This window comes from Camponotus floridanus, unplaced genomic scaffold, assembly GCF_003227725.1.
Source record: "Camponotus floridanus strain SB8 unplaced genomic scaffold, Cflo_v7.5 scaffold43, whole genome shotgun sequence".
NCBI lineage: Eukaryota > Metazoa > Arthropoda > Insecta > Hymenoptera > Formicidae > Camponotus > Camponotus floridanus.
The window spans coordinates 330,561-345,348 of record NW_020229581.1 but is presented as its reverse complement, the minus strand read 5'-3'; the positions used below and the strand labels follow the sequence as shown (position 1 = coordinate 345,348).

Genomic DNA, 14,788 nt, shown 5'->3' with positions numbered 1-14,788 from the left:
TTCTTCAATAGGATTTTACTGTATCACGTATTTTTTTTTTTAATATATCTACTTTTAAATATAGTTTATCACATATACATGACTTAAATTATTTTTATTATTTTTTTAATGAAAAATATTTCGATATATTTAAATCTTTTTTATTAAAAAAATTATCCTGTCATTATATTTTGTTGAGAGTTTAGCATTTTAAGAAATAGTATAAGTTAGTATTAGTATTATGGCATAAATTAGTTACTATTATTATTTTGTGAATGTGTTAAAGTTTCTATAAATTATGTAAAGATTTATATATAATTTAAATACATGAAATATAAACATCAGAGATAATTTATTTTTGCAAAAACATATTATTTTGCAATTTATGTATTTATAATATAAGAAATATAAAACAATATAATAAACAAATTAAATAAATATATCAAAGTAAAATATCAATAATAATTATAGATAAGAAAATGGCATAAATGATATAAAACTTATTTTCCTTAACGTACTGTAAATAAAATAGTTATTGTAGGAATATATATACAAATGTATATAAAAAGCAAAAAACATACTCTTATACAACCTACATTTGCATTAGACACACATTTATATAATTATCATCACATAAAGATTGATTCTTTTATATATACATACTGATATTTTGCTTATTAAAACAAAATATTAGTATGACATAATAATAATAATAATATAATGTTAAATATATAATAATATATTGATAATATTTTATAATTTTAAATATATAATATATGTATAACACATCAATTATATTCATAATTATTCTATATTGTAGTACTTGCTGTATAATATACATTATAACTAATTTAAATATAAATAATCATTTTCAATTAAAAGCAATTTTTTGTATGCAAATTTAAAAAGTGGGAAATATATATAATAACTTTTTCTATCTATTCTAGAAATATATTTCTCTATTCTTCTCGAGAACGAATACTTATTGTTTATATATATAAAAGCAGAAGCACGGTATAGTTACAAAATGTGATAAATATATTGATTAAAGTTATCAATAAAGTCTGATTAAAGATTTAGATTCGTTATTATGCTGCTAATTCTAAGAGATGAGCGCGAAGAACGAGTAGAAAGTCAATGCGCAATATTATATTATAAATGAAACTCATAATAATTAGTTCACGATGTTGATTCTTTATCGATGTAAATTTTTCAAGTGTAAATTTTTTAATACCGTATTACTATCGGAACTTTTAAGTCGTCCAAACAGTGGATTTTGCAATTAATTTGACGTAATATAAAATAAAATTAATACACATTTTATTTAGGATTAGTTTCCCTTTTTATGGCAACAGCAAGACAGCAAGCAAGAATGATACCGGCAATCTAAAAAAGAAAATGTATTTTTATATTTAGAGATATATTTATAAAATATTATTAATTTTGAACACGATTTTTACTTTAATTATAAATATCAGGATATAATTCTTTAATTGAATGATGTTTTTAACACATTATTTTCACTTTTCCTCTCTCTACCAGATCCGGATATTTATTTATTTTTATTACGCTCTTGATTAAAACTTGAATTTAATTTCAATAAGAGCGAGGCAAATTCTGACACGATATCGACTTGACACATTTAATTAAAATGTCTTGTAAAATAAGCAAAACGAATAATTTACTTGCCTCTACGAAAGCTATCCCAATACCCACGCCGATCAAAACTGTAGCACCCTTGTGGACTCGCATTTCCAGTTTGCTGAAGCAACCCTCTCGATACGCAACATTGTCAAGGCGACAATTAATTAGCTGGTCATCTTGTATGCAACAAGAGGACGGAAAGTTTGACATGAATCCATTAGCCGGGGACCAATCATTGGGACCATCTACGCCGCAACATTGCAACTATCATATGAAAAGATAAGATTAACGAATTAATGGGATTTAATCAATTAAACAATTATTAAAAATCAATTTAATTTAATTAGAAATCAATCATCTTTTTTATGTTGCATATACATTGCTTATTTTAGTTTTCCAAAATAAAGAAAAGATATTTAAGATATAGGAATATCAAAAAGTAATATGAAGTATGGATTATTATTAATGTAGCAAAGCTATGAAATAGAACACATTGTAGTGAATTCGCAATAATGAAATGACTTTAATTGCTCGCTGGTTATTTGCACGCGATGATCGTTTCATGTAACATATCATCATTATGGGAGTTACCGGTTTACCATTGTTTTCTCCATAACATGAAAGTATATTGATTTTATCTCGCCTTTGTATTGACAAATCCATTAGTGCACTGCGTTCCAGATTCAGTATACTGACCTTTTTCTGCACGTTATCCCAGGCCATTTTATCAGCTTCTGTATAATTCTTCATCGATTCCTTCAAAGTGTCTTTCATCGCCATGCTGAAATCGTTCTTAAACACCGCCGCCGCTATGCCTACCGCGAACTCGATCACGAAAATTATTAACAGCGCGGCCGCAAACTAAAAATTATGTTTGACAATCATTTCATTTATCTTATTTTTTTACCACATTAAAATAATTATTTATTTAAAATTATTTATTTGGTTTTTCGCAAAAAGAAGTCTATTTTTTAAAGGTATACAAAATATAGATAAAGATAGATTAAACACATATGTAAATTTTTTAATCTTGAAATCGAATAAAAAATAATTAAAAAATTTATAATTAGAATTAATATTATACATAAAATTCTGGACACTACAAACATAAACAGTTTTTTGAATAATCGATATTTTTTATGAAACAAATTTTTATATTATTTATTTTTTGTTTCAATTATTTTTAATTATTTCATGTAGATAAACTGTATCGTTTTAAACTGTTTTTATTTTACGCGGAATTGATTTTTTAACTTACGGCGATTAACAAATGATAATGCTCCTTGATCGCTCCATAACAGCCTAGAAAAGCTATAACAAAAACGATAGCTCCCGCAACTATGAGTACTACAGGTGGTGCTATTATTCTGCCTTCTACAAAGTGACTGAATTCACCAACATCCGCTAATACGCACGCACCAGCCGCGATGATACCTATACCGGATATCTGGAAAAATCATCGAAATTCTTCAAAGAATTAAAAAAATGAGAAATATGCATATGTATTTTTACATCATATAAAAGTATCTCTTATTCAAATTTTCTAAAAATGATTTCTATTAATATTTAATAGACCAAGAAATGAATGGAATTACTTTCTCAATATATACAATATATTAATTGAAGCAACATGTATCACAAATCATCAAATTCTTTTACGCGCAAGAAATCTGAAAATATCTTACATATTTCTTAAAAAAAAAATCAATAAAAATTCGATAAATTCTCAGAACTACAAAAAAATTACCACAAAGACATAAAAAAAATGCTTTTTAATTATTTTGAAAAAAAAAAGAATTTTGCTATCTAAATTATTCTCAGCAAGATCGCTCTTGCCGTTTCGTTTTACTTACCGCGAAGACTAGATTGAAGATGAAGAGGATGTACTTGATGACATTCATTCCACAAGACTCCATGGTAGCAATTTGTCTCACAAATTGATTTTATTATCTCGATTTTATTATTTTAATTTGGAATTGCCCTTACGACACTTCGCGGGATTCAAAAAGCCATAGGCATAATCGACTTGTGTTCTGTGCGACGGCCGTACAGTCAATGGAAGCGATCTAGGTGGTACTTACCCCTCAGTCTAGGCGACGAAGGGCTTCGATCGAAATCCTCGGCCTCGCCAGTACGATAGACATGCAGACACGATTTCATTGGTTGTTCAGGGCGATATACGAGATCCTTTCGTGGCTGTTCCGTTTTCAGCCTATCATTGGTCGGCGATCCTGAATAGAAAGTACTAGGTGGTCGTCGATGGTAACCATGGTCACCTTGCCCACTACTACCCCGGGTCAACCCAGTTCTTCAGGAAAAGCGAATAAAAAAAAAGGATGCTTGCTGTTTATTAGCGTATATAAAAGCACACTCTGTCGTGTGAATCCATTCTCGGCTTTGGGTTCGGTGTCCTCTTCGACTCGTACCTCTGGCCCGAGCCATCGATCCAAAGACCGTCAACAGACAACGCGCGAAACCGTGAAAAGTCTTTGTCGATTATGTTTCGCGTATCGATGAAATGTTAAATATTGACCTCCCTTTCTTGATCCTTCGTATTCGAATATTTAAACTATTTAAATATATGACTTTTTCAATAAGTCTTTTCAATAAGTTCTTTGGATATTGATTTAATACGGATTTACCTTTTGAAGTGTTCAGATTAATAACAGTTACATATTTTCATGGATAAAACGATAAAAATATTGATCAATTCGCGTGCGAGAAAATAGTTTAATCAATATGTCGTTATATATGTATTATTCAAAAGTAATATATTAAAACAGAGATAAAAACATTTTAAAAATAAAATTACGTCATGTTATTTTTGTACATTTTATTTATTTTATTTATTACATTATACATAGAATTTGTTAATTTGTGAATAAGTATATATTCTTTTACATTTATTTATGACTGTTTTAATATTTGTTCTATTTAACAATACAATTTTTTTTGGCAATATCATACGTGATGTATGAGTGGCGTTGTAACCATACTATTTTACCAATTTGTAAAATGGCAGAATCCTGTTTCAGTGGACACTTTAACTCCAAACGCATTCGCGCTGCATTGCGGCGAAGCGATAGCCCGATACAAACGCAAACCACCACAATTTTATCGGAGATCAGACAAACTGTGAGCACATCGCATTAAACGATCATCCCTCTCGGCGGTTCAATAATGTCACATTATTTACATGCCCGCTTGTACACACAAAGTGGGTCACAAGCGACGTTTCACGTTTTCGTTTTCATGATTCGACATTCGCGATAGGCGTCTATATAATACATACGCAGTAACTTTCTTTCGAGGAATTTCTAGAAAAGTCTTAGTGGCTTGTTCACATGCAGATGAGATTCGCAGGTAAATCCGCCCCTTCGTGCCACGCTATGAATATGGGTTAATAGGAGCGTGATAAATATAGCTGACGAGCTCATTCTTCAGGTAGCTGTACGTACACGTAATAGTACAAAATGATAATATGCTTCGATTTAAAGTTCACCGCCACAAACATTTTTTTCCAATCTGCCCTTTGCATAATTTGTATATATTTGTTGATATAAGGGTATTAGCTATATTACTTCGCTAATAAAGATTTTTATAATTTAATTTCTTAATTAATTTTTTTAAAAGTTCGTATGTCTTAGACAGAAGCGCTGATAACAGAGAACAAGAGCGTTTACATCAATTCGGAATTTTATTTTAGCACAAATTACTTTCTTATTACAAATAATATTAACAATAAAGAGACTTAGCTAAAAGAAAAGTACACGGAAGAAAATGTGCAACTTGATAAATATGTATGTGTTCAAAATATTGAAGAACGATAATATACTTTGTCTCTAAGATTCTTTTTTGCAAAAAGTGCACTAAATGTGACTATGAATAAATAAATCGTAATATTATATTATATTATATTTAAGTATGCCAGTATGCCGTTAACGAAACTATATTACTGACTATCCTATGATAAATGACACTTATATATTGCTCAATTACACATCTTACATAATTAATTAAGTAGATACACAATATTGCGAATTATCAAGTAAAAATCATTTTTCTAGCTCAGATTAAAGTCGCACGCACGCACAAATTAAATGCTTCTGGGTAATATTAAAATTTGCTTAATATTGTGAATGATACGAATATAAAAAATTTCATTATTTCAGATATTGATGTATTAACTTGAGCAAGTAATTTGGTATTATCGCAGGTACATAATAAATGCAATTACTGCGTCGCATCTTTCGTCAATGAAATTTTATCAATGAAATTTAAAATGTAATCAGCTAGTGCTTTTAAGTTACGTTTATATCAAGACAAGAATTGCTAACATCACGCTATTTCGTAACATTTCAATTTGTTAAAAATTCTTATTATTCTTCATTGTTGATATGCTGTGTTGAACAATCGATGGTCATAAAGCTCTCGCGCTGTTTCCTGCTTTAAATTGCGCGCGGACACAATCGTAGCTAATTTATTTATCTTCGTACAAGATGCGAAATTATACTTCGAACTTCCGCGGGGTCGTTAGAACTTTAAATGTTGATAAGCGATGACGAGGAAGAATATCACGAAAATCGATGCATTCGGCGTGGTAAACGAGCCGGAATTCCAACTTTCTGTCGGCGATCTGAAAGCAGCAATATTGAATCAATCGATAATTACATTCTTAACTGAATTGCGCTTGTAAACATCAGAAGAACATTTTGCGCCGCAAATTATATTGTATAACTTTCCGCGAATCTAATTACGTAAAAATGTATTAATGCATAGAGTGATACGTAAGATTTCTATCTACATTAAACTGCATTCTAATGCGTTCTATATTTTCACGTAATATGAATTGCAAACAAATGTGATTGTGAATTAATTATAAGTGGACAAATGTTCTTGAAAGCGTTAAAGTGTATGATACTCGAATACACAATTAATAATGCGTAAGAAGTATATATGAAATGCAGAACAAATATTAATGCAAATGAGATATTGTGCTTCTCTTACAACATAAACGATACAAGGAAATACAAGGAAAATTATTTTATTATAAAATATATTTTTCGGCTTATTATATTTCTTGAAAGATATATTCTTTTTTAGTATAGTTCTTAATATATTAACAACTTTTGCAATTAATATAATGATATAACTTTTTGACTTTATTTTTGAATAACTTCTATAGAAATAATAACAGGGATATATAAACCTTTTAAACTTTATTTATATATTATCTCGTAGAGGAAGCTCGTAAATTATCAAAGTATTATCATTACACTGCTTTATTAACGTGGAAATATAATCCAAAAGAAGATTAACGAACTGCTCTCTTAATTCATGTATGTATAATATTCATATCGTTTAGATATAAACGTACGTGACTATGAAATAATTTATAGAAGTAGTATTTTCACATTAGAACGCATATTTTTTTTTATTGTTGCAATCTATACTTCTTTACGGCATCATTACCACAGAAAAGTTATCAGATAGATACAGGAAAGATATAAATGTGAAAGGAAGGATACATTTGGGAAAATAAACAGTAAGGTAAAATACACACTTGTGTGTTAAAATACTAGGTTCACATATAAAAGACGAACAGATGTAGAATAACACAGTCAAGGGAGAAAATTACATTAGATTTCTATGGTGTAAAATATCGCTCCTGTATTAACTCCTATTTTACACACACGTCTGCAATTCAATTTATTAGACACAAACGTCAAATCTTTTTCTTATAAAACATATAGGACATACACAAGACATATTTAATTGAAGAAGCGTCTTATATATAAGCGAGCAACATTACAACACAACATCGACTTAACCCTAATATATCGGGACGTATTTCTAATTAGATCTATCAAGTTGATGGATATTGATCCTTTTCTCTTGTCCCGTCGACCGCTGACATTTTTCTTCAAAGTATTTTAGATTTTTCTGTAATGTGCAGAACACAATGAGGCGTGGCAATCCAATTTTATTTTCAAGATGCGTACAAAAATGCAAGGAATTTAATAAAATAACATTAATGTCATAAAATTTGATAATATATATTATATATTATTTATTATATTATAACATTAATATTGTATATAAAGTAAAATAGATTAATAAATGATACTAAATAAACAATATTAATAAACGATACTAAATAAACAATATTAAAAAAGCATTTACTACATTAATCAAAAATATTTGAGTGCTATTTGTAATTTTTTATCTATTTATTATTATATAAATTTGCAATGAATATTCAGCAACAAATAAAAGAACGACAAATAAGCGTTAAGCGTAATAAAAATAAAAGAACTCAATTTATTAATTTACTAAAAATATGAAAATTGTTTATAATTATTAATTATAAATGACACACAGATGTTATAAAAAGCACATTATATTTTAAAAATATAAATACGAAGAATTGCCTGAAAAAGAATAGAAAGTACGAGAGAAAAGAATAAAGGGATAACCTACTGGACACCGATGACACCACACGCCCAACGGCTCCCGGAATTTCCGGTTGTCGAAGAGAGAGTGTGGTTACCCTTGCCAAGATCATCTTCGTCGGAATGGACTACCATAGATCTACCCAGGATATTGTTCGGTCCGCTGAGCGAAATGATGTTGTCAGTGATATTTACTGCTGCTTCTCCCTGAGAATTGGCTTGGATATTTCCTAAATCACCGACATGTCTGACAGTATCTTCCGGTGCACCGTGAGTTACCTAATAAATTAATAATGTAAGCAGATCTCAAAATATAATCTGTGAGATTATTGAAGCGAAGAAGCGAGATAGAAAAACATATCATTGAATCATTGAATTTTTAACATAAGATATAAAAACAATCGTGACAAAAATTAAAATTTTATATCGTAAAAAAAATTTTACGCAAGTGCAATAATGGGATTAATTATAGTATAGCAAAAGATTAAAAAGCAGATTGATCGAGGGCTCACATTCTCGGGATTGAAGTGGGCTCCAGCGGATGTGCAACCGTCGCTCAAATCTCCCTTCTCGTGTACGTGAAAACCATGAAGCCCTTCTGTAAGTCCATAGATTGTACCGGTGATGGTGACAGGCCCATTCGGGACGGACTGAACGATTTTCAAGTTACCCGTCACATTCTGCACCTTAACGTCGTGCGGTGTTAGGCGTACGACCGCCACCATCTCCTAATCGAGCCGATTCGATGCGATCAATACGATTATCAACGGCAATGCCTAACGTGTTTTTCGAAGAACAGCAAAAAGTTTCATCCAAATCGCGAGCGAAGTTTCTCTCAATGGAAAGTTAATTGGATGTCAACTTCTCTCACAGATTCTTAATTTCCGACATTAAATCTTTTGAGCCTTAAGAATCAAAGACAAAAAAGTGCTATTGAAGCGTAAAAAAAACAAAGTTAAGTTACTTTCTTGTTTATGTCCTAAAAAATTGATTAATTACATTCTGACATTTGTATATTATCGTGCATGAAACTTTTGATATTACTCAAAAACACTTCATATTCTTCTATTTATTGTATTATAAATGCATTATTATTCACAGATATCATTAGACATTCCAATTTATGGAATATGTATACGATCCATAATTATCACAATAATAATTTGTCATACACTATATTGTATTTGAAAATCCGATTGATGATTTATTCAATATTACGGAAATGGATTAGTGCATAATATTCGGATTATTATACGTACCTCAGCTGTAACAACAGCTACAGCTGCCAATAGTAATAATGCGACCATTCGACTCATCGTGTGAACTGTAAATAGAATGACAGAAAACTAATCATGTGTGTAAAACTATTATATCTATAATAATTTTTTCTTTCTTTTTGTTCAAGGTAATTATATAGTAATAAGCACGATTACTCTAAGTCACTACAATCATTTATCGCTTTCAAATAAATGATTTTTTTCTTCGATTTTATCACAGTGTATAAAAATATACGCTGCGAAAAGTATTTTTATAATCTTTCATGGCAATTTTTCACGAGATGTATAATTCTTATGATAAGCGTAACTTTGATAACAAATAGAATATTTCGTCATATAATTTCAGGTTTGTGAGAGAAAAGCGGAAAGTTTGAATAATCTTTGGATCGAAAATTACAGTCGGATGACCAAGTAATTGATTCCAAATTAAGTCTACCGGAAGATTTCACGTTTGTCTATTAAAAAATGATTAGTAATTTCTAATTGGTAGATCTGGATCTGAATCCATTTGCGTGTGCCTCACGTGCACAAGTGTAATTTAATAGGTGTGCATCTAGATCAGACGAACCTATTAACGTTCAACCAATGGCTTTGTGTTAGAGCATGTTGCTCGTCGGGTGATAGACTCGCACGGAAAAGACTAATCGATATATTCTTGCAGCGCAGTTTTTGAAGCGCGATTCACAAATAGCCGTTTTTTTATATAATTTGTACAAAAGAAAATACGTAGAAAAAAAGCTAGGTCAACGAAAAAAGTAAAGCCTTCACGTCACTTTATATTATTGAGTGACATTATAATCAGTCAATCATATATCATGTCGTTTATTTTCCCTCATTACGCGCCTATTAGATGTATGAAATGTACTATCTCTTATTGTACTATCTCTTATATTCCTGAGTTGTCAGATGACCTTCGAGATATGTAATAAGTTACGTTGTAGCGGCGCGCATGAGATTTTTATTAATAGGATTATATAATTTCATAAAAAGCAATAGCAACATAAATGATATTATGTCGAATTAAAAATAAGGTTGTTTAATACTTCAAATCTGCATTTTTAATTTTTATAAGTTTCACGGAAGATTGATAAAATTATATTAAATTTGATTGATAACTTTATGTGTGAAATGTATCAAAAATTAAACTTATATAATCGAATATTTGGAAAAATTGTTATATAGAATTACATTGCAGAATCTCTTTTAGAATTAATTTTTTAATTTTTGATTTTCTTAGGTAAAGTTTATCAATTATTTAAATTTATAAGTAATGTAAATTTAACAAAATTACTACTACATTATTATCATTACGTGTTTGATAGAATTTATATATTATTTCTTGACGTACACACACATATATATTATTATTATTATTATTACAGTTTGTCGGCGCTTTGGAAATACATGCGAACGATTGCTGAGAAGTTTACGGTCTAGAAAAAAAACAGCAACCGGCTTGGGAAACATTTCAAGAATAAATCATTGCGGAATTTTTCTACAGTGGACCAGATATTGTAAAAGGTGAGTGAGAAAACATTGACTAGAACTCGACAAGCACACGAACAAACTCACGAGCGAAATAGTTTCCGCGAAACATCGATCCATGCTAAAGGTGTTCATCCACAACACCTGCGCGATTTCATCGATCAGCTTTATTCATGTGTTTTAACATATAAGCGCGGCGCGAATTAATGTCGCGTTTTGCGGACACCTAACAAGCACATAGTACAACATATTTTCATTTCCCCCACAGAAATGACTCTACATATTACATATATATATACATACTTGAACACATTATTGACTCTACTACTTTACGTTACCTTTACATTACTCAGGAGAATGTCTTACATATTATACGTTTCCATATTTCTTAGCACTCTAACTGTAACTTGAAAAAATTTACTAAGTATTTAAAGGACGTTGAAATAGACTTACAGATACTATATTTAAGTAAAAGTTAATATTACAATTGTTTATATTACTAATAGAAGAATATAATGTAATGCAATTTTGTAAGAAATAATATGAATGTCCAATCGTATTCGTAATTAATTGCATGATTTACGATAATTAAAAGTATTACCGTGGAAAATCCATGAAACTTCAATTTGGGAGCCGTTATTTCCAACGTTAAGCCCCGATAAACTGCGCAATTGACCACGTAATTACTGAATTTAACATTAGCATATACGCCATGTATATGGGTATATATCGACATTATGGATTAATGTATCATGCTTATGGACTATTTCTGCCTAATGTACGAGCCGGCTTTCCAATGTAGTTTTCCATTGCATTTCCGACAACAATGTATCATATTTAGTAGCTAGATTTTCTACAACAAGATAAAATCGTAATTCCCGGAAAAATCTTCTATATATTAATACTGCGATTATTTATTCATTTTCTATACTTTATTTTTGTATGTATATATATACTAGACCTTTTATGCAATAAAAATTTCGATTTGAATTATCGATTTTAGGTATAATAACTAAATCGAATTTTTTTGTCTTAAAAATTAAATATATGTCTATGCTAATTTTCAAACTTTCGAATTTTTGGATTCGTTTGAAGAAAATGAATACCGAGCCATCCTAAATAATTTGGTCGACAATACATGTAGTTGTAAAGATTTCACGATAAGAGATAAAAGCGATAAAAGAAGGAAAAAAAATATCTTACGTGACGATTAGCCACGATCAGATAAATTATATTGGATAACGAAACGTTTATCGTGGCAGACATAGTACGGGATTTCAACGCGATAAGATAGATTGGTGACGACGATTGGCGAGAGGAGCATGCACACGAAAAGTGAAAGGGGACCTACCGGGCGCGGGCACGATTTTATCGAACACTGAATGACCGAATGACTGACTGACTGACTAACTGACTGACTGACTGACTGACTGCAGTTGCTGGACTGTGTTCCTCTTATATCGGCTCGGATCCCAATGTTGATCTCCCACCCACAACTCATAGACAAATCAGCCGCGAAGTATCTCGTAAATGATTATGCTCCAACGCCACCGGCGACCGGACGATCATCGAAGATGACGGAAGATTCCGGACCTTTCGACCAACCCCGCACGTCGTCTTCTTTTGTACAGTCAGAAATATGAACGATTCACATAATAATTTAAAATATGCTATAATATGATAATAGCTTTTAAGAAAATGTAACGCGATATGATATTTTCATATCGCGTTACATTTAGCTATAGATTATTGTTATTTAAAAATAGGTTGTCTCCCTAAAATTATTATTTAGTTTTCTAATGTTATAAATTAATTAATTAAAATAATGACAACTCACTGTCGACGATTAGTACGTTAATTTTAATTCAATTATCCACAATGATTTAAGCTAAATAGAATGTAATATTTTTTATTATCTTATAATATCTTCTGAAAAAGAAATACTTGATTTTCGTAAAGTACATTAATTTATAATATTGTGTATGTTATTATTGTGTAATGTTATTATGCTAATAATAAAATGCTATTATGCTAATAAATTATTAAAACTGAAAAATGATGCATATAAAGTGGTTGATAATATCTCTCATTTAGATTAATGTTCGATTTAAAGATCGAAACGTATACATAATGAAAATTTTATCGTTGCATAATATCTTAAAATATTTCTAAAACTGATCATTGCAGCTTTATACTTTATAGTAAAAAAATAGAAATGGAAACTTTATATATTCGTAATGCGAAATGATCGCTTTAATTAATGATCGTGTAAAATCATATAATATAGATTTGAGTGTATTTATTACCTTGAGTGTTAGAAGCTTACTTTTGATTGACGCTGACTGTTACAAGGAAGGTAACAACGCGCCGCACGACATACGTGCCATTTAAATTAATAGGATAATAGTGAAGGATATTAGATATTCACGAACGACTGCTCAACGAATCCGTTGAAGTAATCACCTGCAGTAAGTATGTCACCGACAAACGTATACGAACTTACGACGTCCTGAATGCGAAATTAGCGTTGTTAGCAATATATTAACGCCCGCGAAGAAACTGCCAACTTTTAATCTTTTCGCGTATTAAGTCGATCGATAAACTCGACATATATGAATATTTCATTCATAAGATGAAGAAAATATATCCGCGAATAAACTGATAGCAACGTATAAAAATGTTTTAGAATTCGAGGCTTACTTAATTTATATATTTCGTTGACTCATTTGCTTCGTTTTACAATTCATAAAAGACAAAATTACCATGCACCCATTCCTCTTTTATCGCATAAGTGTAGGGAAATTAAAGTGAATATTAACACGTAAGCGATAGCATAGACTAATATTGGTTATCGTGTAATTATCCGTTGAAGATAAACGTATGACTCATGAATTCATTAACAGAAATTCGCCTCGTGCACACACATCTCCTCAACAAAATCTATTACAACATCTATCTAATACAACTCTCTTCGGTGTAATATTTTTCCCATTAATTAATCGCACGATAGTGCTATTGTCATGTAATCGAGCTGCTTCGAGAATTATTTTTATCGATGAATGTTATTATTATTTTTCAAGATTTTCTTGTTTCACATTTTGCAAATTTTTCAATATATCTTATGTCGGAGACGTATAAATAAGATTTCTTATTTTATATAATTTTATAAATATACGAATAAATATATAATGACACAAATAAATACACATTTTTACATAGAATTTACATCCTTCGTTGTGAAAAAAACATAAACATATCTTTTTAAAATCTTATTTAACTTAAAATAGCAATTATATATGTTCAAAGACACAACTTTAAATTTTATATAAAATAATTAACTGCAGAAAACGGAAAAATGCAACAGAGATGTCAGAAAAATTTTAATTATAGGTTTTTAATGTTTTTAATATCTCATATCTACACTAAAAAAGTCCTATTGTAATTTTTGAAAGCCATTTATAATAGTCAGAATTTTATCACAATCGAATCTTAAATCATATTTCTAGGTAAAAACCGAATTATCGAAAATAGATCAATCGATCAGAGAAAATTGCCGTGCTTCGGTAATCATCACAAATTTTGCTGTTGTTACATTAGTGAAAATCCGAGCGATCGTGATTTCGATGATCGTATTTTCGAGTGAATCGAACGAGATTGATGGACGTTTATGGTGCATCCTGGCGAAGTAGGGATAATTATGCTTCGGATTGAAGTCTCCTTTGTGTGTTTGGATTCTCTTTATAAAGGAAACCGGATATTGCATTTGCAGAGCTCTGATTGGCAGCTCGACTACGCAGTAACGTTTTGCACAATTGGGACTTTGTAATTATTGTTTCCGACTAAATGTATACATAAATAGAAAATTTAATTATCATTACTTCCTGTAAAATAAAAATTGGGAAATATCGCATTATCATTTAGATTCGAATATGAAATTGACAACGAGCGATA

At 30.1% G+C, this 14,788-nt stretch overlaps 2 protein-coding genes across 2 annotated transcripts; both read right to left on the bottom strand.

Moving 5' to 3' along the window:
* Positions 1-916: 916 nt before the first annotated feature.
* LOC105258420 (CD63 antigen) lies at positions 917-3,763 on the bottom strand. Its single transcript, XM_011269653.3, has 5 exons — positions 3,477-3,763; positions 2,882-3,070; positions 2,320-2,484; positions 1,669-1,887; positions 917-1,365 (listed from the first exon to the last, which is right to left on the bottom strand). The coding sequence occupies exons 1-5, from the start codon at positions 3,537-3,539 to the stop codon at positions 1,300-1,302; spliced, it is 702 nt and encodes a 233-aa protein (XP_011267955.1). The 5' UTR covers positions 3,540-3,763; the 3' UTR covers positions 917-1,299.
* Positions 3,764-5,588: 1,825 nt separating this feature from the next.
* Positions 5,589-11,520, bottom strand: LOC105258419 (superoxide dismutase [Cu-Zn], chloroplastic). Its single transcript, XM_011269650.2, has 5 exons — positions 11,439-11,520; positions 9,335-9,399; positions 8,588-8,803; positions 8,104-8,354; positions 5,589-6,259 (listed from the first exon to the last, which is right to left on the bottom strand). Exons 2-5 carry the CDS (start codon positions 9,389-9,391, stop codon positions 6,157-6,159), a joined length of 627 nt encoding a protein of 208 aa, XP_011267952.3. The 5' UTR covers positions 9,392-9,399; positions 11,439-11,520; the 3' UTR covers positions 5,589-6,156.
* Between the last annotated feature and the right edge of the window lie 3,268 nt (positions 11,521-14,788).

Coding starts and splice junctions, on each gene's coding strand:
- LOC105258419 (XM_011269650.2), bottom strand. CDS start 9,391: ATGAGTCGAATGGTCGCATTATTACTATTGGCAGCTGTAGCTGTTGTT. Junction 8,355..8,587: donor CCCACTTCAATCCCGAGAAT/GTGAGCCCTCGA, acceptor TTAATTTATTAG/GTAACTCACGGTGCACCGGA. Junction 6,260..8,103: donor TGTGGTGTCATCGGTGTCCA/GTAGGTTATCCC, acceptor TGCTGCTTTCAG/ATCGCCGACAGAAAGTTGGA.
- LOC105258420 (XM_011269653.3), bottom strand. CDS start 3,539: ATGGAGTCTTGTGGAATGAATGTCATCAAGTACATCCTCTTCATCTTC. Junction 2,485..2,881: donor ATTATCATTTGTTAATCGCC/GTAAGTTAAAAA, acceptor CATAATTTTTAG/TTTGCGGCCGCGCTGTTAAT. Junction 1,366..1,668: donor TTGGGATAGCTTTCGTAGAG/GCAAGTAAATTA, acceptor TTTCTTTTTTAG/ATTGCCGGTATCATTCTTGC.